The sequence below is a fragment of the Callospermophilus lateralis genome, chromosome 3, assembly GCF_048772815.1.
Source record: "Callospermophilus lateralis isolate mCalLat2 chromosome 3, mCalLat2.hap1, whole genome shotgun sequence".
In the NCBI taxonomy this organism is placed as follows: Eukaryota; Metazoa; Chordata; class Mammalia; order Rodentia; family Sciuridae; genus Callospermophilus; species Callospermophilus lateralis.
Genome location: NC_135307.1, coordinates 26,312,068 through 26,334,981, shown reverse-complemented (window position 1 = coordinate 26,334,981; position 22,914 = coordinate 26,312,068). Strand labels below are relative to the sequence as shown.

The window sequence follows — 22,914 nt, the reverse complement described above, 5'->3', positions numbered from 1 at the left end:
GGAACAATGGTTTCAGAATGAGTTGGGAAATAGACTGTCTTCAGTTTTCTCTCTTGTTTTATACTTCATTGATTCTGTCCTTTATCATTTCTCCCTTTTCTGGATTACTCTGGGCTTAATTTGTGTTTCTTATGGTGGATGCTGAAGCCTTTGTTTGTCTCCTTTGTTGGTTTATGAGTTACAACTTTTCCATTATTTTAATGACTGCTTTAGTTGCAGTGTATATCTTTAATTTGTCACAGTCTACATTCAAATGATATTCTGCCACTTCAAAGACTATAAGAACCTTATGAGTATATATATGTCCATGTCTCTTCCTAAACTTTATACAGTTGATTCAATACATTTTGCTTTAACATGTTGTGAATTACACATTGCATTGTTATTAACTCCACATTGTTTAAGCAGCCACTTATCTTTTAAAGAGATAGAAAATGTATAAAATAAAATTTTTATGTATTTACCCATTAGGTTACCACTTCTGCCTTCTTTATTCCTGTATGTGAATCCGTATTTCCATCTGGTATCATTTTCCTTTTGCTTGATGGCAGTCTTTCAATATTTCTTATAGTGCAGGGAAATGAATCTTATCACCTTTCACTGTCTGAGAAAAGCTTTTATTTTACCTTTGTTTTTGAAAGATGTTTTCAGAGTGTATTGAATCCTGGGTTTTTCTCCACCCAGGGGAAGTTAACCACTGAGCCCCATCCTCAGCACTTTTGATATATACATATTTTTTATTTTGGAGACAAGGTCTCATTGAGTTGATGAGGCTGGCTTTGAACTTGAGATCCTCCTGCCTCAGCCTCCTGACCCACTGGATTACAGGTGTGAGCCACTACACCTGGCCAGGGTTTTCTTTCTGTGCTTTCACAGGTGTTGATCTACTAACTTACACTTGTATTGTTCTCAGTGAAAAAATCTATTGTCCTTCTTAACCTTGTTCCTCTTTTTTCTCTGGATGCTTTTAAGATTTTTCTTTATTACTGGTTTTGAAAAGTTATTTATGTAGGTTCCTGTTATGATTAGGATATGAACAGTGTACCCCCCCCTTCCCCCAGGCTCCTGTTAATGCAGGGATATTCAGAGATGAAATGATTGGATTACGAGAGCCATAACCTAATCAGTGCATCGTAATTTGAATAGACTGGGGGTAACTGTGGGCATTTGGGGTGCTGCTAGAGAAGGTGGGTTTCTGGGCTGAGCCTTGGAAGGCTGCTTCCTTCCTGCAGGTCCTTGTCCCTTGCTTTCTCTGTTTTCTTGCTGTCCTAAGCAGAGCAACTCCTCTCCCCCTGACCCTCCCCCTATGACATGCTACCTCACCTTGGGCCCAGAGCCATGGAGTCAGCCAGTCACAGACTGAACTTCTGAAACCATGACCCCAAATATAGTTTTTTTTTTTTCCTCCTTTAACTTGTTCTTATCAGATATTCTGGTCACAGTGATGAAAAAACTAACTAAAACTGTTCCTTTGTGGTTTTGGTGCTTGGGACTTGTTAAGATTCTTGGATCAATTGATTTATATATTTTTAAAAAATCAACTTTAAAAACATTTCAGCCAGTGTTTCTTTACATGTTGTTTCTCCTTCCCCTCCCGTCTTTGGAGACTCCAGCTACAAGTGTACTAGGTTGCTGGAATTTGTCCCACAGCTCACTGGTGTTCTTTAAAAATTATTTTACCATGTGTGTTTCATTCTGAATAGTTATATTGCTAGGTATTCAAGTTTACTAGCCTTTTTTCCCCCTGCAATGTCTGGTTTGCCATTAATCATATCCTGTGTGTGTGTGTGTGTGTGTGTGTGTGTATAATTTTAAAATTTGACACACTAAACTTTTCATCTCCAGAAGTTTCATTGGGAGCTCTTGCTTACTTTCTCATCATCCACATCTCTATTTAACTCTTAAACATACAAAATGCAGCTATTAATACCTGCTTTAATGTTATTTTCTGCTAACTTTAATATCAGTTTCACATCTGGGTTGATTTTGATTGCTTCTTTTCCTTTTCATTATGTGTCATATTTCCCTGCTTCTTTGCGTATCTGATAAATTTTTAATTAGATGTCAGATATTATGCTTTTATCTTTTGGGGTGTTAGGCACCTTTGTATTCTTATACACATTCTTTTTTAAAAAAATATTTATTTTTTAGTTGTAGTTGGACGCAATACCATTATTTTATTTATTTATCTTTATGTGGTGCTGAGGCTCAAACCCAGGACCTCCCATGTGCTAGGTGCACACTCTACTGCTCAGACACAACATATGCTTTTAAAATTTTTTTTTTAGATTTTGATGAACCTTTATTTTATTCATGTATTTATATGTGGTGCTGAGGATTGAACCCAGTGCCTCATATATGCTAGGCAAGCGCTCTACCATAGAGCCACAACCCCAGCCCTCTTAGACATATTCTTGAGATTTGTTCTGGGACACAGTTAAGTTACTTGGAGATAGGTTTTTTTTTTAATTCCAAGTCTTCCTTTTGCTATTTGTTGGATGGGAATGGAACAGTGTTTAGGAAACTTCCCACTATGGAGGCAAGGCCTTCTTGGCTTTGATAACAAGTGCCCCATGCATTATGTGGCTTTTCCAGTGTGGCTGGTGGAAGCAGGCCCTGTGTGAGTGGGGGATGCTGTTAACCTGAATCTTTTTGGGTTGTTCTTTCCCTGGACTCAGGCAGATCTTGCAAGTGCTCAGCTGCGTACTTGAGGTAGGTCCTCTGCAGATCTTTGTGTTCTTTCTTTGTACAGCGCTCTTCTGACGTGCAAGGTCTTCCACGGCTCAGCTCCATCTCCTCAGCTCAGGGAGCCTGGCTTCCTCCCAGCATCATGGGCGGAAGCTGAGCAGCCACTGGGGCCACTGTAGGGTTCACTGTGGTTCTCCCCCGTCTCTTAGGAGTACTGCTCTTCCTTGCCTGATGTCCAGTGCCTTGGAAAGTATTGGTTTATGTTTCTTGTCCAGTTTCCACATAGTTCCAGATGAGAAGGTAATAGGAGTCCTCATTTTGGGAGAGAAGTCAAGGATAACATCAAGATTTATGGCCTGAGAAACTTCGAGTTTTGAATTGTCATTTCCTAAGGTGAGGAAGACTGGGAGAAGCAGGTTTGGTGGTCGGTGTGGTGAGAAAGTCGTGCTGTTTGAGGAGTGGCCAGTAGGACCCTGGAGCAAAGTCAGAGAAGCAGTTGGATCTGTCAGGCTCAGGGGAGAGGTCTGGGCAGGGGCTGCTCATTTATGTGGCATCAGCTTGTAGATGGCCCTGGATAAGATCCCAGTTGGAACACCGCTAGTTTCCTGTTTCCTGTGCTTTCTTGTTTTGGGTTCTTGCTGGCATAAGAAGGCCCTCCCCTCCCAGGGTTAACTAATTCTTAGAGGTAATGTCAGCTTTCCTGGAGGTGTGCCTTTCCTGTGCAAACCAACCAGCCCAAAGCCCCTTCCCCAGCTACCTTCTCCACAGTACTCTTCTGCTCTCTGGCCCCAATCCCCAGCCCTCATTGCCCCAGGCCAGGAACCAGCCAAGGGAGAGCTCCTGTGCCCCAGAGCATGTGGAAATGATCCACACTAACCGGTCTTACACCACTTGTCCTGCCTCACCCATTCCTGCCCACAGAACCCACAGCAGGAGGCTCCCTCTGCCCCCGACTATCCCTGGTCCTTTTCCCATAAGGCCCGCCATGCCTCGGCTTCTAGGCATTTGTGACTAAAATCTTGTTGCTTCATGACAATCATCTCCATGTTTGTACATCTTACTGTACCCGGTTGAAAACAATTTCCAGGTTCCCTTACAATTAGTGTAGATGGAAGGAAAGAACTGAACAAAAGAAATAAAGAGATAGGAGCTTAACAGTAAAATAGGTCTTTGGGACAAACCTGTGCAGGGGGCTCCCAGCAGAGGTTGGAACCTGTCTTCCACTTAGGGAAGTTACAGGGAATGACAGAGTGGGGGGATTTTTGCGGTTAGGCTGTTGCTAGTGGCTTGTCAGGGAAGAGTCCTTGTGGTGGTCACCGTCATTCTGTGGTGGTCACTGTTCCATGTCAAACAAGGTGTTTCTCAAGGTTTCAGTCCCAGATAAGAATTCCCTTTCTGGTGTAATGATGGAGTATTGTCTGGGGTCTAGGTCAGGCTGAATCAGAGTGACCATGGGGTGACAGTTCTGAGAAGGAGGATGTGTTTCAAAATGGCGCTGCCTGTGTCAGGTTCTCCCTAGTGGTGAAATGCTCTGGCCACGTGGAGTGCCTGTGTTACCTTACCCTGTTTAATCTTCCCAGGAACCCTGGGAGGTAGCTACTGTTGTTATCTTCCTTTTTTAGATTATGGGGTAGAGCAGGCTCCATAAGTTGCCCAAGGTCAGCAGCTCCTGAGTGGTGAAGTGGAATGTAGACTGAGGCACTCCGGGTCCCATGTTCTTAACCAATTCTTAACAGTCCCGTGCAGTCCGAGTGGGCTTTAACCTGGGGCCAAACTCCTCAAAACTTTTATAAATTGTAACTTGTTTCTTTGCTCCAAGACACGATGAATTTTACTTCATTGTCTGTTTTAGTTAGTTCTTTGTCACTATCACCAAAGTACCCAACAAGAACTATTTAGAGAAGTTGATGTGGGGCTTGTGGGTTCAGAGGTCTCCATCCACAGATGGCCAACTCCACTGCTCTGGGCCCAAGGTGAGGCAGCACATGACGGGGAAGGGCCCAGGGCAGGGAACCTGCTCAGCTAACGGCAGGGTGGGGTGGGGGAGGAGGCTGTCAGGAAGCAGAGGCAGGGGAAGGCCCCTGGGGTGGATGAACCCTTTGAGGGCATATCCCCAGTGACCCACCTCCTCCAGCCACACCCCACCTGCCTACAGTTACCAATTCAAATTAGGATGGACTGATTAAGTCACAGCTCTCATCCAGTCATGTCACCTCTGAGTACTCCTGCATCAACAGCGGAGCCTTTGGAGGACACCCTACATCTAAACCATAACAATACCTAAGGGACAACTGAAAGCAAGGAGTAAGAGCCATCAAAGACCCTGGGGATGGGGAGGAGTCATGATTCCTCTTCTCAGGATGGAACACACTCAGGGACGTGGAGTCCTCCCAGAGAAGGCCCGTGCTGCTGGACTCCTCTCAGTCTGCACGGCAGAGTCTTGTACAAAACCAACCCATCACCCAACCCACAGCAGGACTTTTCCATTTCTAGAAGATGCCAAAGAAGGGATGGATTAAAAAAATCCTTCCTCATTATCGACATACATTAGTTTTAAGAAATTTGGAAAATATATAAAAATCAAGAAGAAAAAGGAATAAATTCGCAGCCCAGAGATACTGCTGTTAATATTCAGTCCTTTGAGACTTGAGTATTTGACTAAAAGAATTCATTAAAAGTCTGTTTGGGATCTGTTTCCTTATCTTTCACCATCTCCCTTTTCCTTCCCATTTGTGAGGGACACATGTGGTGTGTGTGTGTGTGTGTGTGTGTGTGTGTGTGTGTGTATTTTCTGTCTTCCAATGCCCCTGAGGCCTACTGGAGATTTTGCCCAGTCTGACGAGGAGCCCCGTGGATCCAGTCTGACGTTGGTACCTTTCTGCTCACAGGGATTCAGACATGAGGAAAGAGTTATCTTCCTTAGGCTGTGGCTGTATCTGGCCAAATCAATAACTAATCAGCACTGAGTTAATCTTATTAGTTATTCATTGTCCCCCTCTCAAACCACAAACCAAGCTGGTGAGGACAATGCTTTAATTAATATGAGGCAAATAAAATTCATTGCAGCAAGGTTAATGGTAATGAGATAATCATAAAGCCAGTTATTGAGCTTGGAGTGGAAAGGAGGTTGGAGCCCGGGCAGGGGGACTTGCCGGTGGTTTCTGGGATATTGTGACAGGATAGAAGGTGGGTGTGGGGCCTGTCAGTGAGGGTGTGCTGCCGTGACACACCCAGGTGCTGGGTAGAGGCAGCCCTGGAATCCAGGGAACAAAGGGGTGGCTGGTGTCAGGGTAGCAGGCAAAGTAGAAAGATCTTTGTGGACGAGAACCTAAAGTCTGTATGTTTAAATTAATGCTCTGTTGTTATTTGTGTTTCTTTTGCACCGGTACTTTGCAATTGAGATGACAGTCCATAAAATTAGCTGTTGTTTCTGTTTATTAGATTGTGGTCCCGACTTGTTATACCCAATCAAGTGAGGCACAGAGAGTGGATGGGCCTGGAGGGTTTTTTTTGTTTTTAAATTTCATTTTTTCTGGGAAGCTTGATCCCTTTCCTTTTCTCTTTCCATTCATTTATTAAGCACTGACTATTTGCTGGGCCCTGCACCTGCACTGGGTTTTTTTATGCATTACCTCAATGAACCATCATGATGAAGAGCATAATTATTTTCCCTCTCTTACTGATGAGGAAGCCAAGGTTCCAGAGTTCATTAACTTTGACAAGTAACTTTGACAAGTAACTATCAAAATAGGATTTGAATCCAAGTTTTTCTGATTCCAGAGCCAATGCTTTTAACCATTATATGATTCCTCCTCCTTTGACTTAAGACCACCTGCGGCTTACATTGGCCTTTCAAATGGTGTGCACTTGTTTCGGTTGCCACGGCCTCCCTGTGCCTAGCCTGGTGACCATCCAACGTATATCACACATTGGGAGTGATGGGCAGCTGCCTTTGCTGCCTGCTCTTGTAATTTTGGTTTTATGGGGGTGTGTCAGTCTACATTGTAAGCTCCTGTCATGTGAAGACCAGGGCTGTATTTCTTCTCAGCTCCCAACAATGCCTGGTACAAGAGAAATTTCATGAATGCTTGTTCCCTGGCACATGGTACCTGGTACACAGGGCCCCATATCGGACAGATCAAGGTTTGGGCATAGCGTGTGTTTTAGTTAGCTTTGTGTTGCTGTGACCAAAATACCTGACAAGAACAACTTGAGGAGGAAAAGTTTATTTGGGGCTCACAGTTTCAGAGGTCTCAGTCCATAGGCAGCCTACCCAGTTGCTCTGAGCCCAAGATGAGGCAGTGCATCATGGGAGAAGGGCTCAGTGGAGGAAAGCTGTTCAGTTCATGGTGGCCAGGAAGCAGAGGAGAGGGTACAAGAGGCTACAGGGAAGAACACCCTTCCAGGACACTGCCCAAATGACCTACCTATTTTAGCCATGCCCCACATCCTAGAGTTACCACCCAGCCAGCCCATTCAGAGTAGGATGGACGGATTAGGTCACAGCTCTCACTATCCAATCATTTACCTCTGACCGTTCCTATATTAACAGAAGTTTTCGGAGGACCCCTCATATCCAAACCAGAATACCATAGCTTTAGCATTTATGGCTGTGGGATTTGGGGGCTGTCACTGAACTTTGACATTGTTTCTTCATCTTTAAAGACACATTCTAAGATCTTTGTTACATAGATAGTGGACAGATTTAAAAACAAAAGCCACCACCACCACTTATGTCTGAGTGTTAACTGTAGGCCGGGAAGCCACGTAGCTGGGGTAACTGTACTGGACAGTAGAGATAGAGAACCTTTCCGTCACTGCATCAAGATCTGTTGGATAGTGCTGTTAGAAACCAACTCTCATTTATCTGCCTGTCCCTCAGGTGCTTTTGCCTTGTGTGTGGTCAAGGGTGTGTGTGGTTAGAACCAGATTTGAGTGGGGTGCCCAGTTCAGGAGATTCTGGATGCTTTGTTCTTTCCCTCAAGCACACAGGCATAGTTGGGGATAGGATCCTGGGAAGAGGGAACTGTGAGATTCCTGTATATATTCCCTGCTGCCTGTGAACACTGAAAGAGGGAGTCTGCACTAAGTCAGTACCTTCCTGAACATCTGCATGGGCCTGGCTTCTGATCCTGAAGAACAGTGGGAATTAGAGCAGGAAAGTGACCCTGGAGAGCAGAGTTTCTGCTGTGTTATTCAGCATTTGGGTCTTTTGGCCTTTAAATAATATTTTCAGTTTTTGGTGAGTGGCAATGTTCCTCAGTTCTGTGTGTGTGTGTGTGTGTGTGTGTGTGTGTGTGTGTGTGTTAGAAGCAGGTCAAAGGCAACTTTGATGGAAATGTGGGGTGCAATTTGCAGTAGATGCTGACTCAGTTTCATGGATGGTGGTTTTGTGAACATAAGAATCACTGTCACCTGTCTATATTAATGGCACCTGCACAGCTAACCCTGAGCATGCAGTGTATACAGCAGACACACTTGGCCCAAGAGCTGATGTGCCAGGTAACTGGTGAGCTAGAGGTGGACCACCCCTTCTTGGGCTTGGGTGACCAGGGAGGGCTCCCTGCGTGGTCTTGAATGTGATCATCACTTTGTGCCAAGGGGCACCCCACCTGGCACTGGCTCATGTCACAGATGACAGACAGTAGGGCCCCGACTCAGCTTGCTTTAGGGCAGACTGGGCAGGGCGAGTCCTGTGCTTTCTGAGGGCTGTCAGTGCCAGAGACAAATGTAGATGTGAGTCCAACCTAAAGAAAATAGTGGAGCAGGGTTTTCCGCCACACACACACACACACACACACACACACACCCTCACAGAGCAACATACAATCATGTGCATGTAGCAAATGCACACAACACATGTGCAGTACCCTCTGCACACACACCCACACAGCAACACACACATGCATGATGTGCCTTTGCGTCTGTTGTTCTAGCTGAAGTGTTTTCCCTTTTCAACTTCATCTATTCAATTCACTTTCAGGGGCCAACTCTGTATCAGCCAGAGCCCAGCCATACCAGTAATTTGAATAGGAAAAATTGAATATAAAGAATTATTAACTAGTAAAAGGTGGTCAAGTCCTGCAAGGGGTAGAAGGAGACTCTGCCGGTGCAGACGTGGCAAGCACCCAAAACTGCTCCTTCTGGGGCCAGGGGACTGTGAGTTTGTACGAACCAAGGGCTCAGCAGAGCTCTTCCCACCCTTGAGGCTGGGAGCTGGCCCATGGAGCAGGCAGGGCTGCTCTGGGACGCTAGCGGTGGCTGTGGTGCGGGCCTGAGCCAGAGTGGGCCCATGGCAGTAGCCCGCTGGGTAGCAGAGAGACTTATGGGAGGGGGTGGGCTGAGCTCATCTGTAGGGGTGGCCAGGACACTCACTGGAGGGTGGGCCTGAGTTCCACGGAAGTGGACCATGGGTAGTGGAGGTGTGGGCTGCAGCGAGTCTGTGAGGCTGAGTGGATGCTGTCCCTGCTGGCTGCCTGTCTCTGCTGGAGCAGCACACTGGAACCAGTAAGGGGACCTCTGTGCCTGCTATGGCCTCACAGTGTCCCCAGGATCCCTGAATGACCCAGACTGATATCATCAAGTCCTCTGACAAAGGAAAAATGACCCAGGGTTCAGCTTTAGTATCTCAGCAAAGAAGAGTAGATTCAGAGCCGAGAGGCAGGACAGGCAGGACCCCTGCTCAGGAGTCAATGATTCTCTGACTTGATGATCATACGAAAGCGATATGTCTTCAGTGGAAACCATACTTGGAATTTTGACCTCCCTGGACTAGAGGTGATGTCATGAAACTCCCTCTGGATGCTGGTGGTGGCAGTGAGCTGCATCACCCCGTCAGCTAGGAGATCACAGGGTCACCACCCTGCTCTACAATGCCCTGTTGCTAAGCTGTGATGTTCCATAGTCAGGGGCATCAAATGCATCTTTGACTTCTCACTGGTTGATCAAGTTGCAACTCCAGACCCCGTCCTAAGCCAAGAAGCATCTGTCCATTCGTAACCAGCACCTGCCTTGCCCCACGTCACCCGTGAGCCTGAGTGTCTGCTCATAGCCCCTTTGTTTCTTTCATCTGTGATTTCCCACCTTGTCCTGAACTCTCTCTAATACCTGTTGCTTTGTGGTGTTCTCTGTTGTGTGAGTGGCCCTCTGGGTGTCCCCAGATAGCTGAGGGCAGGGTCTGGACCTGCAGTAAGTCTCCGAGTGTGTGGCAGTGGATGTCTTTCCTGGGAGGGGAGGAGAGCTGGATATGACCTCACCCCCTTCCTAGCCTCTGTTCCCTTTGGGTGTGCTAACTGCCCAGCTGACTCCCAGAACAGCTAGCTGTGGGGTTTAGTGTGCCTCTGGGGGTGAGTGGCACGCCGGGCAGTGTTGCTGGGGAGCGGATGGAGGACCTGGCTCTGGCGACTCTGGATGGAGAGGTGTGCCCACCTTTCTGGCTCTTCCTGTTCTGCTGTTGGTTGTGCATTTTCTCTTCTGCTGGGTTAAAATCTGAGGCCAACTATTTCAGCTGCAGAAAGTTGTCCACTGAGGCCTGAACCTTCATACTGACTGCCTGGCGATGGCTGGCTGTGGGTTGACCATGACCTTTGTCATCTCCTTACTACTACAGCTTGAGTGTGGCTTTGGCCTGCCATGGCCCCCGACTCTACCCAGCTCCACATGACCTTCTGCCATCAGACACTGGCTGGCTTTGTCCCCAGTCTCCAATTCTTGAGACAGTGTCCCTTGACCCTTCGACTCTTCTAGGGATGCTCATGCTCTTATTCTCTCAATTAGAGTTAATTTCCTCTCTTCCTTCTGCCAAGAAAAAGAGACTCTCCCTGGTGTGGCTTGAACTGCGTGTCCTCATCAAGGCTGGAGGGCTGTGCCCAGAGGGACCAAGCTGTGTGTACTCAGGGTTGGCCCCAAATGGGTTGGAGCAGGATGCAGAGGTGTCCAGCAGAGCTAGAAGTAGACCGGCCCCAGAGCTAGAAGTAGACCAGCCTAAGGATGGCTGCTGAAGCCTGGAGTCTGCTGTGGGGTGGGTGGGCTGGGTGTCCCCGCTGCCGGGATGAGGGTGCTCAGGGCTTCGTGTTCTCAGTTTCTAAAGTAGTCGTTTCCTATGTGGTTCACTTGGCAACTAATTACATAGGACTTTTGAACATTTTCCCCATCTTTGTTATCAGTTGTTATTTAAGTCTGGTTTTAGTGCCCTGAAACGTGTTAATTGTGCCAGCCTTCTGAGAGTATAAGTTCATGCTCGATGTTGATGCTCTGTTGACTTTGTTGGTGCAAGCAGGGTACCAGGTCCCCCTGGGATGCTGGGATCCCTTGTCTTCTGTGTGCACCCAGGGCCCCATCCTGCCTACAGGCTGTGGTTCTGCAATGCAGGATCCTCATGGTTCCCAAACCCTCAGCTGGTCTGGAGTGATGACTGGGATGCACAGCCTGGGGTAGATGAGAATCAGGATGTAAGCTAGGGCCCTGCATCCTGGACAGTGTGTCCTACAGCCTATGTCATATGCCTCATGCCCCCAACACTGTCATTCCCTCAGGAAAGAGGAGTCCCTGCCAAAGTTTGCTACATTAAACAAGCTCCAGATTTGGAGTGTGTTATAGCCTTTCCTTTGACCTTTATTCACTAATTATAAATAAGGCAATTGAGTTTCTCATCTTAAAAGATACCAACACTGCCTTCCAAAGCTGTCTTAAGAGATAGGATGTATTTGACTATCCACTGTAGAGACCCAAACCAACATGAAGTATTATTAGTGTGTCTGAGGTCTGGGTGGCAAATACATGAACTTGGCACACCTTAGAATGAACCATTAGTAGATTAGCCTTGAACGGGGATATGGTTCAGTGGAGGAGAGCTCACCTAGCATGTCTGAGGCCCTGGGTTCCATCTCAGCATCTCGCCTCCCCAAAGCCAAACAGAAAAGCCCCAGAAAGCCTTGAACACTGATTTCTAGGGAGTGTGACTCAGACCAGGTCAGTTTTGATGGAGAACAGATTGGCAGCTTAAGGCCATGTGCAAAGGCGGACACTAGTATGAGATTGGAATGGACCCTGAGAGTATCAGGAGGCTGAAGGAGGATGTTGAAGGTGTGTGCACATGCCCCACCTTAGGCACTGGGACTGAGGGAAGGTATTCAGGTACAGCGGGCGGGGGAGGGGAATGATGTTCAGAACAGCCTGCACTCACGCCTCTCTGTCCCCGCATCTGTCTCCCTGCAGGTGCACCTCCGCTCTGCCAGGCGTCTCTGTGATCTCTGCTGTGCCAACCGGGGCACCTTCATCAAGGTGGGCCAGCACCTGGGGGCTCTGGACTACTTGCTGCCCGAGGAGTACACCAGCACGCTGAAGGTGCTACACAGCCAGGCCCCGCAGAGCAGCATGCAGGAGGTCCGCCAGGTCATCCGGGAGGACCTGGGCAAGGAGGTACTCACCCCTGCCAGGAGGGCTGGCTCCAGGACAGTATGCTTTTGAAAAGGTCTTGGCACGGTTCTTGCCGCCTGGGCCCAGGGCACTGGGGTCCCACCACTAATGCAAAATCAAATGTCATAGACACTTTCAGTGCTGAGATCAGAGAGGATGGAAGGAACCTCAGTAAAAAAAAAAAGTTGAAGTATAAAATATACGTGTTGTCTTGGATACAACCTAATGAGTCATGGTCTAGCCTAATAATTTCTATCAACATCTGAGGGTTTATGGCATTCCCACAATGGTGCTGTGTCCATGCCTCATCTCATTTGATCCTCATGGCAAACCTACAGTGGGTACTGTTACTAATTCCATTTTGCCAATGAAGGCTGCAGCCTTGGGTAGTAAGGTCAAGGACACTGTTGGTGATTCTCGCACGCTGCTTATATGGTGCCATCCATAAGCTGTCCATGAGCTCCATGCTTTGGTTTCTCTGGAATATCCCTGGTAGGCACTCATTCAGCCTCTGCTTGATTAACCCCCCATGGTAGGAAGCTTCCTGTCTTAGGTGCCACCCATGGTGGCCTGTCCCATTGTCAGTCATTTCTGACTGTAGGAAGAGCATCCCTATAAGTGCTAGAGCCTGCCTTCTCCAGTCTCAACTCCTCATCTTTATTTGGGGCCCTGGAGTGACAGAGAACGGAGCTAAGGTCCCTCTGTACAGCAGCCCTGGTTGCCCTGAGCATTCCTTCCCACTCATGCCAGTAACCTACAGGGTGTTATTTTGTGCCGAACTGGGCACAGCTGCATGGACCCTCACTGACTTGCTCTGGTCACTGCCTCTGGGGACAGGGAGGGGATGAGCAGGTGGCTGAGCAGTGGGTCAGGTCCAGCTTTTAGGTGCTATAATTTGAGGATGCCTCAGAGGTCTTTACTGAAATCCCTTTTGCCCTTACCTGTTATCTGAAATTCTCTTAGAGAATTCTAGGTCTTCTAGAGTTCTCTGAACAAAATCACCTTGAAGTTGAGCCTTTAGCAGCGGATGCCTTTCCTGAGATTAGTTTGTGACCTTTCATGCTTCCTAGTTGCCCTTAAAATAAAAATGCTTAGCAGGGCTCTCAAGGTGCAGCCCATCCAGTCTCTGCCTCCTTCCTGTTCCATGACTGTAACTTGGTGGGGCAGAGGGCGGTGGAGGGTGGCATTTGTGCTCTGGAGCCAGGGCTGTGGACCTAGCCCAAATTATACCCTGTTGGCACTTCACTCTCCTTATCTGTAAAAATGGGGATCACCGTAGTCCGCACCCTCTCGGGTAGCAGTGAGGACTAGAGCGACAGGAATGGGGAGGCTCTGTGGAGCACCCAGCATGCCGCAGTGCTCAGCTAGTGTCAGGTCCTGCTGTAATTGTGGCTATTCCCCTGCATTGGTCACTGTGCTGCTTGTCACACTCTATGCACCCTGAGCCCGTGGTGCCTGTGTTTTGATCTGTCCTCTGCTTGAACGTCTCTTTACTCCGTTCTCTGTATCTGTTGAGTGATTCCAGGACATTAGCACTCTGTCTGTCCATTTAGCACCAGGCTAGGTGCTAGGAGCTGGTTTCCTGGCCAAACTGCAGCTCTTCTGTGAAGTCTTCTTATGCGAGTCACATTAGGCTCCGCAGAACTTCGCCTCCCCCCAACTAACTCATGCTAGCTGAGGCTTGGGTACTTGAACCTAGGTGTTTCCATCAGATGTCAGAAAATCTTTGGGGATGAAGACCTTAATGGTTCTTTTATCCTGAATCTGTAGCCCCAGAGCGATGCAGTCTAAAGCAGGTACCCGTGTTTGTTTAATGAGTCAATGGATGAATGACAACTTCCTCAGGCTACTCAAGGCAGAGCGGAGAATGGGGCAGAGGTTGGATGAAGACCAGTTGTTCCATTTTTACTGATCTGCAGGGAACTGGCCCTGACTATCAGGGGCTGGCACCTATTATTGTGGAGCAGGCACCAGCTGCTCAGTGTCAGTCCAAGATGCTGCACTCCTCAGTGGTGACCTGGAGGGAAGCCTCATTAGCTGACTCTGTAGAAGCTCGAACCATTCCTAGGATGGGCTTGGAAACCTCCCCCGCACTGAGGAACATTTCCTCTGAAGGGAGAGAGATGGAATGAAAGGCAAATAGAATTAGAACTGGGGTCAGAGGGCTCAGGCTGCAAGCTAGGAGGAGCAGGGTTAGGCTGGAGAGGTCCCCAGGCAGAATCTGGTGCCAGTCTGAGAGCACCTTTGCTTCTCACGAAGACTGTTGGCCTCCAGCTTCCAACAGCATGAGATTCACCCCCAAATTAAAACTAAACAAGTCACTGTAATAACAGTGTGAAGTGGATTATCACTGGCATGTGGCATGGTGGGGGTGGACATGAAAGAGGGGAAGGCAGCAGAAGATTAACCCCTGGAAGCCTCTGGGGAGGGGGTGAGGCCACAGCCGGGGCAGAGTGGGATGAAAAGTGCCGGGTGCCAGGGTTACCTTGGGCCCACCCCGCTGGCTGGAGGATGTTTGGGGTTGGAAATCATCTCCTGCATCTGGAGGACCTCTTTTCCAGCCTTCCCTAGCCAAGTAGTCCTGAGCGAGGTGGCCATGTGGCTCTTGCCCCCGTTTATCTGGAACCTTCTGAGAAAGGGAGGCTGTCGAGGTCACAGTTCTGAGGGGCCGTCCCTTGCTTTTGGGAAGCTCAGAAACCTCTGGTGTCTTACCACAGCCCCCACAGGCGCACGATCACGGTCTCCCCCACTCCCTCCTGGGAAGATGGCATTTGTTCCCTGGTGACACACTTTCTAGTCTGTGGGTGGAGGGAGGGGCAAAGGGCTGTGTGGGAAGCAGGGTAGGTGAGTGCGGGGGTGTGAGGGCGGGGGCAAGTCACTCACTTCGCACTTCCTCCCTCCTCCAGCCCCTCCCACGACACTTCTCAAGAGCAGCTCTCCCCGCCAGGTGCCATGCTGGCCCATGCACTGCTGTCCTTCTGGGTCCCGTCCTTGGTCAGGTCCTAAGGTTCCCAGGTTAAAATGCTGCTCAAGTGCTCCTGAATCTCCGACTGCAGGCAGGGGGGTGGCTAGATAGAAGCTCAAGGATGGTGCCTCTGGGGACTCTTCTCATTCACAGAGGGTCATTTGTGTCCTCAGACCAGTTCCTGTTCCAGTTAGATGGAGCTGACCCTGAGGTGTGCCCCCCCACCCCCGCCCATGAGGGAGAGGGATGAAATTCAGGTTCCAGCACTTCTGGACCTCGGACTCCACAGTTATACTTGGTTCCAGATCAGTCCACACCTCTGGACATCAGCTGGCACCAGTAGTGGAGAGCAGAGGACAAGCAAAGGGCACTATCCTTACACAGGGATTGGCTCAGCAGAGAGTATGCTGGGACCACTTGGCTAAGTGAGGGGGCAGGAACAAGCAACAGGATGAGACCCAGGGTCTTCTGTTTCCTCGGGAGGTTGGCTCTTTTCTGCTGCCTCAGAAGTGACCTGGCTTCTGGACTGGGTTGGGGATAGCCTCTGGTGCTGAGTGCCCTTGAGGTTGTGGAGTGCAGTGCTTGCCTTGGCCAGAAGATGGCGCCTGAGCTTGCGAGTCACCCAGGGGTGTCAGAGACCAGGCCCTTTCCTGCGAGGGGAGTCCTTGCCGGGTGGGTAAGACTCTAGTTCTTTTTACTCTTGGGTTTGGCCAAAGAGCCCAGGCTGACATCTGTCCACTCTGAATGGCACAGGCACAGGTCTAAGCCATGAGGCTGTTGACTCGTGCTATGATTTGGTTAGTGTCCCTAGAAGACCCCTGTGTTAAGGGCTTGGTCTCAAGGGTGCACTGTTGGGAGGTGATGACCTCCAGAAGGAGGAGCCTAGTTGGGGGTCCTTAGGTCACTGGGTGCATGCCCCTGAGGGGCCTGTAGGACCTTGGCCCCTTCATGACCTTGAGGAAAGCCATTTTCTCTGCTACGTACTCCCCACCATTGACGTCTGGCACCCCCACCAGAGGGCCTGGAGCCAGCTGCCTTTTGGTTTATTAGCTTTGTGACCCTGGGCACATCAGTTAATCTCTCTGCCCCTCAGTTTCCTCATGTGTTAAAAGGGGTAATGATAGGACCTGCCTGTGGGCTTGCTGTGGGGAAGGAAAGAGCTAATGCAGGTGGAGCACTTAGAACAGAGCTGGCTGTATTAGTCAGCTTTTCATCGCCGTGACCAAAATACCCAACAAGAACAAATTAGAGGGGGAAAAGTTTATTTTAGGCTCAAGGTTTCCGAGATTCAGTCCATGATCCGTCAGCTCCATTGCTCTGGGTATAAGGTGAGGCAGAACATCAGGGTGAAGGCTGTGGCCAAGGAGTGCTTTTCAGTTTATAGCAACCTAGGAGCCGAGAGATTAAGCCACCAGGCACAAGATGTAACCCCCAAAGATATGCTCCAGTGACCTGTTTCTTCCAGCCACACCCTACCTTCCTACTGTTACCACCCAGCACCATAACCCTTTCAAACTATTGATCCACCAAATGGATTAATCCACTGATGAGGTTCCAGGTATTGCAGTGGGGTAATGATAATACCTGCCTGTGGGCTTGCTGTGGGAAGGAAAGAACTAATGCAGGTGGAGCACTTAGAACAGAGCTGGCTGTATTAGTCTCTGGTTCTGAGTGCCTTCTGATCATTTCATCTCTGAACATTCCCGTGTCGTCTCGTACGTGAGCTCTGGGGGACACCTCGTATCCAAACCGTAATACTAGCGCAGGTAAGTGGTCAGCAAATGTTAGTATTTCTGTGTTACGCTGGGTGCTTTCTGTGAGCAAGCAGCTTCCGTCCTGGGGGGCTTGTAAATGTAGAATCGGGTCTTGAACTGGGTTTTCTGATATTTGGAATGCTTCTCTGCCCCATACGGTATTTTGCTAGAACTCTCCTTTCTCATACTTTTCCTAACCAGTTCCCCGTGTTCCACCCCCAGCCCAGCCCTTCCTCAGTGTTGGAAACGCCCCAGGGGCTGCCTAGGGAGCCTCCTGGGCGTCTGTGTACTTGCACCACCTTGGGGGGCTGCAGTCTTCCAGGGCCCTGTGCGGCATCTCCTCTGGGTTAGGGGCTGTGACATTTGTGCTGGGCTGATGTGAGGGACGAGGTGGTGGAGGCAGAGGTCTGGCTGCTACCAGGGAGGAGTCACAGGAGCCATGGTCCCCAGGGCCTTGGCGTTGGTGGCTGTGCTGTATTCAGGATCCTTCCCCAGCCCTTCTCGCCTGCCAGGTGGCACTAGACTGCTTCCCCTGCAGTGTCCTGGGAGGGGTGGGTGTGTGTGTGTGTGTGTTGTGGGGGACGGAGGATGAACATGTCCTGGGGTGGGCGAAGGCTGGACAGGTGGTCAGGCTCTGGGGATCCACTCCGCCTGTGGGCCCCAGTTTGGCAGAGTACCTGCCCCGCCCTGGGCTGCGGCCATGCGTTCCTTCCTGTCCCCATTTTCTTTGCCGTCTTCTTTCCAGTGCTCTCCCCACTTCTCCCTGTCCTTTCACCTCCGTACAAGTCTGTTATCGAGTGGGAGATGGATGGATGTGCAGGTCCTGCGCCAGCCCTGGGGGTCCCTGCCCTGTGGTGCTCTGGGTCTGCCAGCCCTGCACCTCACCCCAGGCTGCTTCTCTGGCCTGAGCCACCGTGAGGGTCACCTCGAGGGTGTCACTGTCCTTAGATTGGCTTCTCCTGCCCTGAGCACGGCCCTTTGGTCCAATGTCTATCTTCTTTGTCTCCCCAGACTGTGCCCCAAAAGGCCACCGAGTGGGTGTTCTGGGAATGGAACATAAGGATCTGGTGGCCGCGGAGCTGAGTACAGGGAGGCCTGTGGGGGCAGGGAGAGCTCCCCCTCCTGCTTGTCCTCAGCCTGCCTTCCCAGCAGATCTCAATAAAAAATGCATTTATATTAAAAACATAATGAAGAATAGAAAACATTCCCCCCCAATAATGCGAAACATCAAAAGGAGATTTTTATCAATTATATGGAGAGATTTTGGCCATAAAATGGTAATTTAAGAGTGGGAGATGGATGGCAGGGAAGCATTGATGTCATCCAGGACGGATGGCCTGCCATTAGTCACCGGGGAGAGGCAAGGGGGCGGCCGCAGTGGCCTGGCTGGCCTTCCTCCCAGCGCCTGGCCCAGGCCCCATCCTGCGGCCATTGCCCGGCCCCAGGCTGCACCCCTGTGCTGCCCGTGAGGTCCCCTCGGGGACTCCTACTCCAGTCTCTGGGCCACCTTTAGCCCACTGTCCTGCGGTTTCCAGAGGAGTCTTCCTCAGTCGGCCCCGTGGCTCTTGGCTGTGGAATAAATCTCCGCGGAGACCTGAGCGGGGCTGCCAGCTCCCCCGGCCTCTTGGCCTTTCCTGCCCTTCAGCCAGCTGCGGCCCGGCTGCCCACGGGTCCCTCTCTCAATCTCATGTACTCCTGGGTCTGTCCTTGCGTCTCACTGCCCTCGTTTCCCCCTTTCTACTCGTTGGGACTCTTCCTTTAGCCTCAGGGTCTAATCATGCACGCACACACAGACACACTCACACTCCCTCATTCTGAACGCCAGCCAGGAGTCAGCCACGGTTCCCAAGATCGCATCTGATTATGAGCTTATTTTCATAAGCACTTATTATGAGCCTTATTTTATAGATGGGAAACTGAGGTAGAGTTTCTGGTGACGTTTTCCTGCGGGGCCTTCTCATGCATCACGGGTCAGGATGAAAGGCTCTTTTCTGTTGCCCTGGACGCTTCCCTCTCCTGCCGTAGCTCTTAAGCAGTTATTTGATGCTCATGGTTCATCACTTCCTGATCCTGAATCCCCGTGGGGCCTGGCTTGGGCTTGGTATGGAATAGGTGTTAGAAAATGTTGTTGAATTGGATTCTAGAAGTTCCTCGAGTGCCTCTGTGCTCGGGAAGCCTTTGCTGACCTCTCACGCATCTCTCGGGATCTAGAAGGTGGTCGTCTAGCTCAGCTTGGCCATCTGGTCACCTCAGTGATGACAGGTCTCCTCATTTATCTTGGGTTCCCTCAGGGCACTGCCCAGGGCCTGCATACAAGAGGAGCTTAACAATGGGTTAAGACACTCCCTCTGACCAGGACTTCCTGGCTGAGGCCCAGGGGCGTTCAAGGGCCTGGTCCGCAGGGTGGCCTCCTGTTGTTCTGTACAGTGCTGTGTGAGGGTCTGCCTGGAGTTCTCTAAACCACCGGCTGGGAGCAAGGTCTCGAGAGCAAGTGTGGCTCTAGAAGGAGCAAGGTGACTATTTCTGAGGCAGAATAGCAAACAGATTAAATAAACAGGCTTTGGAGTCAGTGTCTTGCTTAAATCCCAAATGCAAACCATGGCTCTTGTCACCCTGGGTGAATTGGGTGCTCTTTCTGAGCCTTGGTTTCCTCACTGTAGACAGGGGTGGTCACAGAACCTTCACTTTAGTAGGGTTGTGCTGAGGACGGAAAGATATAAGCCATCAAATGGATCAGGACCTTGGTCTGCACAAAGATTTTCTTTTTGGATAGGAACTCAAAAGCAAGGCAACAGATAAAAAATAGACAAATCATATCAAACCAAAAAGCTTCTATACAGCAAAGAAAATGATCAGATTGAAGAAACAACCTGCAGATTGGGAGAAAATATTTGCAGACCTATTCATCTAACGAGGGATTGATATCCAGGATCTCTAAGGAACTCAGCAGCAAAACAAAAACAACAAACAACAAAAACCCAAATAATTTGATTAAGAAATAGGCAAATTATCTGAATAGCTGTTTCTCGAAAGAATACATACAAATGGCTAGTATGAAAAAACTCAACATCACTGATCATCAGGAAAATGCAACTCAAAACCACAGTGAGCTGTCAACTGACCCCAGTTAGAATGGCTGTCATTGAAAGGACAAAAAAATAACATATGGACAAGGCTGTGGAGAGCAGGGAACAAGTACTGACAAGCACTGTTTTCCATGCTGATATAGAGATGGTCCTCAAAAAACTGGAATTAGGACCACCATATGATTCAACAACCCCACTACTGGGTATTTATCCCCAGGAAGGGAGATCTGCCCACTCACGGTTTATGTTGCACCATTCATAGTAGCCAACATACGGAGGCCATCTAAGTGCCTGACACTGGATGAATGGATCAAGAAACTGTGGTAGGTATACAAAAAGGAATATTATCTGGCAATAAAAAAGAATAAAATTCTGTCATTTGCAGCAACATGGATGGAAATGGAGATCATTGTGTTAAGTGAAATAAGCCAGGCACAAAAAGACAAGTGCCGTGTGTTCTCACTCAAGTGGAAGCTAAAAAGCTGATCTCATAGAAGCTGGGCGTAGAAGAGTAGGGGCTGGGAAAGGTGTGGGGAGGATGTGAGAGGCAGAGGTTGGTGGGCAGGTTAATGGGTACAAAATTACGGTCAGAAGGAGTAAGTCCTAGTGGTGTTTAGATGTCAGGTGCCTATAGTTAACAGTAACTTATTATATGTTTCAAAAGAGCTGGGACAGGATTTTGAATGATCTCATGCCTAGAGGAGCGATAGATGTTTCAGGTGGGGGATCGACTCATGGCTCTGATTTGAGAAAAGGTAATAGCAGTGCTTGGACCATGAGGGCAGCATTCGGAAGTCAGGCTGGCCTTGAAGGGCCTCAAGAAGTTAGCCCTCTCCCCTGGGAACTTGTGGTTTCCCACGGACTTGGAGGAAGCCACGTTTTCCTAATGCCTCCCTCAAGGCAATAGGATTCTGGGGTGTTCTTTGGGGGCACCTGCTCCATGGTGGGTGAATCCCAGGACCCCCTTTCAGACCCCCTCAGGCCATAGTGGCTACTCTGAGAATGACATCTGTTTCTTCCCCGGGTGGCTGGCTTGAAACAACAGACACTGTTCTGTCCCGGTTCTGGAGGCTGGGAGTCTGAGGTGAGGGTGTCCACAGAGCCATGCTCCCTCTCAAGGCTCCAGGGGAGGATCTGTCCTGGCCTCTTCCTAACTTCTGGTGACCGCTGCGCCTTGGCTTGTAGCCGCATCATTTGAACCTCAGCCTCTTTTGCCACATGACCTTCTTGATAAGGACACTTGTCATTGGGCTTCGGGCTCACTGACTCCGTTGTGACCACATCTTAACTTGGATGATCACATCTGACGCACAGGCCTTATTGTACATGCTGAGGTTCAGGGTAGACGTGAATTTGAGCTGGGGTAGAGCTGGACTTTGGGGCGTTCTTCCTGGACTCTTCCTCTCTCCTCTCCACCTGTCTCTGCAGGCCATCTTCACACAGTGGTTTCCCTCCAGGTCTGGCCACTGCTGCCTGGTTCTGCCCCCCAGCTTCATTTGGTAGCGTTACAGAGCGGGACTGTGATTGACAGCTGAGGTCAGATGTTGTACTGGGCTGGTTTTGGAGGACATTGAAGTGGGCCATAGGGCTTGGGCCTTGTTGTGGTGGGCTTTAGGAAGTCACCACAGGCCCAGGTCTTCTAAGTACACTCAGGTCAGGTGTGTGTGTGTGTGTGTGTGTGTGTGTGTGTGTGATCACACAGGCTGATACTGGATGGAGCGAGGGTTCTGTATTGCTCAGCTCTCTATCACTGTGATAAAACGCCCGAAGAAAACAACTTAAAGGAGTGATATTCTTCCTTCAACGAGGCCCTGGCTCCGTAAGTTCCCATCACCTTCCAATAAAGCCATCAACTATGAGTCCATCATGGACTAATCCACTGATGAGATCCCACCCTGAAGACCTGGTCCCTTCCCAAAGCCCACCTCTGATGATGGATGCATTGGGCACCAAGCCCTCAACACATGAGCCTTTGGGGGAATGTTCCAGATGCAGACCACCCGAGGGCCTGATGCAGTTGTGCTAGGTGCAGGCTGATGAGCCTTGGTACTGTCTCCTGGAGTTGGACAGGGCTGGTTGTCTCCTCTCACTCTCTGCCTGGACCTCAGAGCCTGGACGTCCCAGGCTGGGCAGTGGGTCAGGAGGCCACAGGCTTGAAGACAGATGCCTTGGCCGCTGCCCCTGTGCCCCTGGGCCTGCCAGAGGACTGCAGGGTCCTCGTCTCTTCCTTGGATGGTGCCCATGGCCTCCGGTCCCTCCCCAGGGGAAGAGGATGGGCGTCCTGCAGGCTGCATGGGGCTGGGTTGTTGGAGGTGACTGCAGTGGTTCCTGAGGGCCTCTCCCTGTGCCCCTGAGCCAGGTGGTCTGTGTTGGCGAGTCCCAAGGAGAAGGATGGTGTGGAGGAGCCTTGGGCCGGGCCTGTCTGAAGGTAGACGTAATTGCCAGGAGTGACTGACCGAGTGCTCACCACCTAGTCTGGGTTGTCCTGGAAGCAGACTCTAAGACAGACTCTAAGTGGGACACTCGGAGGCTGCTGTCAGGGAAGTGGGGAGGTGGCTCAGGGAGGAGGAGGCAGCTGGTGACCCTGTGTCTTGGACCAGCCGTCACTGTGGGCCAAGGAAGCGTGATCCTGCTGGTAGCTGGGAAATGGTGCCACTCAGCATCTCTCCCCCATGGGCCAAGAGGAAGCAGGGTGTCCATCCACCAGCTTCTAACTGGATCTCTGGTGGCTGCTCCTGGGGGCGGCTGACTTCTGAGATGACAGTGAAGATACAATACTGGGTGGTGCAGGATGGAAGAAGGGGCCGTGGGGTGCAGGCAGACGACTTCTACGTCATCCTCACGGTTGCCTCACAAGAGGGAAGTCATGTCACTCTATTCCCATTTCACAGAGAGGCAAACAGAGGCCAGAGGGGTCAAGTCACATGCCTAATGTCATTTGGAGAGTCTGGGGCAGAGCCAGGAGCACAAGCAGAGCTGATTTCAGAAGCCAAGCTCCTAACCC

General features: G+C 49.9%; 1 protein-coding gene across 2 annotated transcripts in view; it reads left to right on the top strand.

Annotated features, from left to right (window-relative positions):
- Positions 1 to 22,914, top strand: part of Adck1 (aarF domain containing kinase 1) — a 113,505-nt gene that overhangs the window by 36,893 nt on the left and 53,698 nt on the right. For both annotated transcript variants that reach the window (XM_076848065.2, XM_076848066.2), the window contains exon 4: positions 11,905 to 12,108. In XM_076848065.2, coding sequence (XP_076704180.2) covers positions 11,905 to 12,108 — 204 coding nt within the window. The remainder of the gene's footprint in view (positions 1 to 11,904; positions 12,109 to 22,914) is intronic.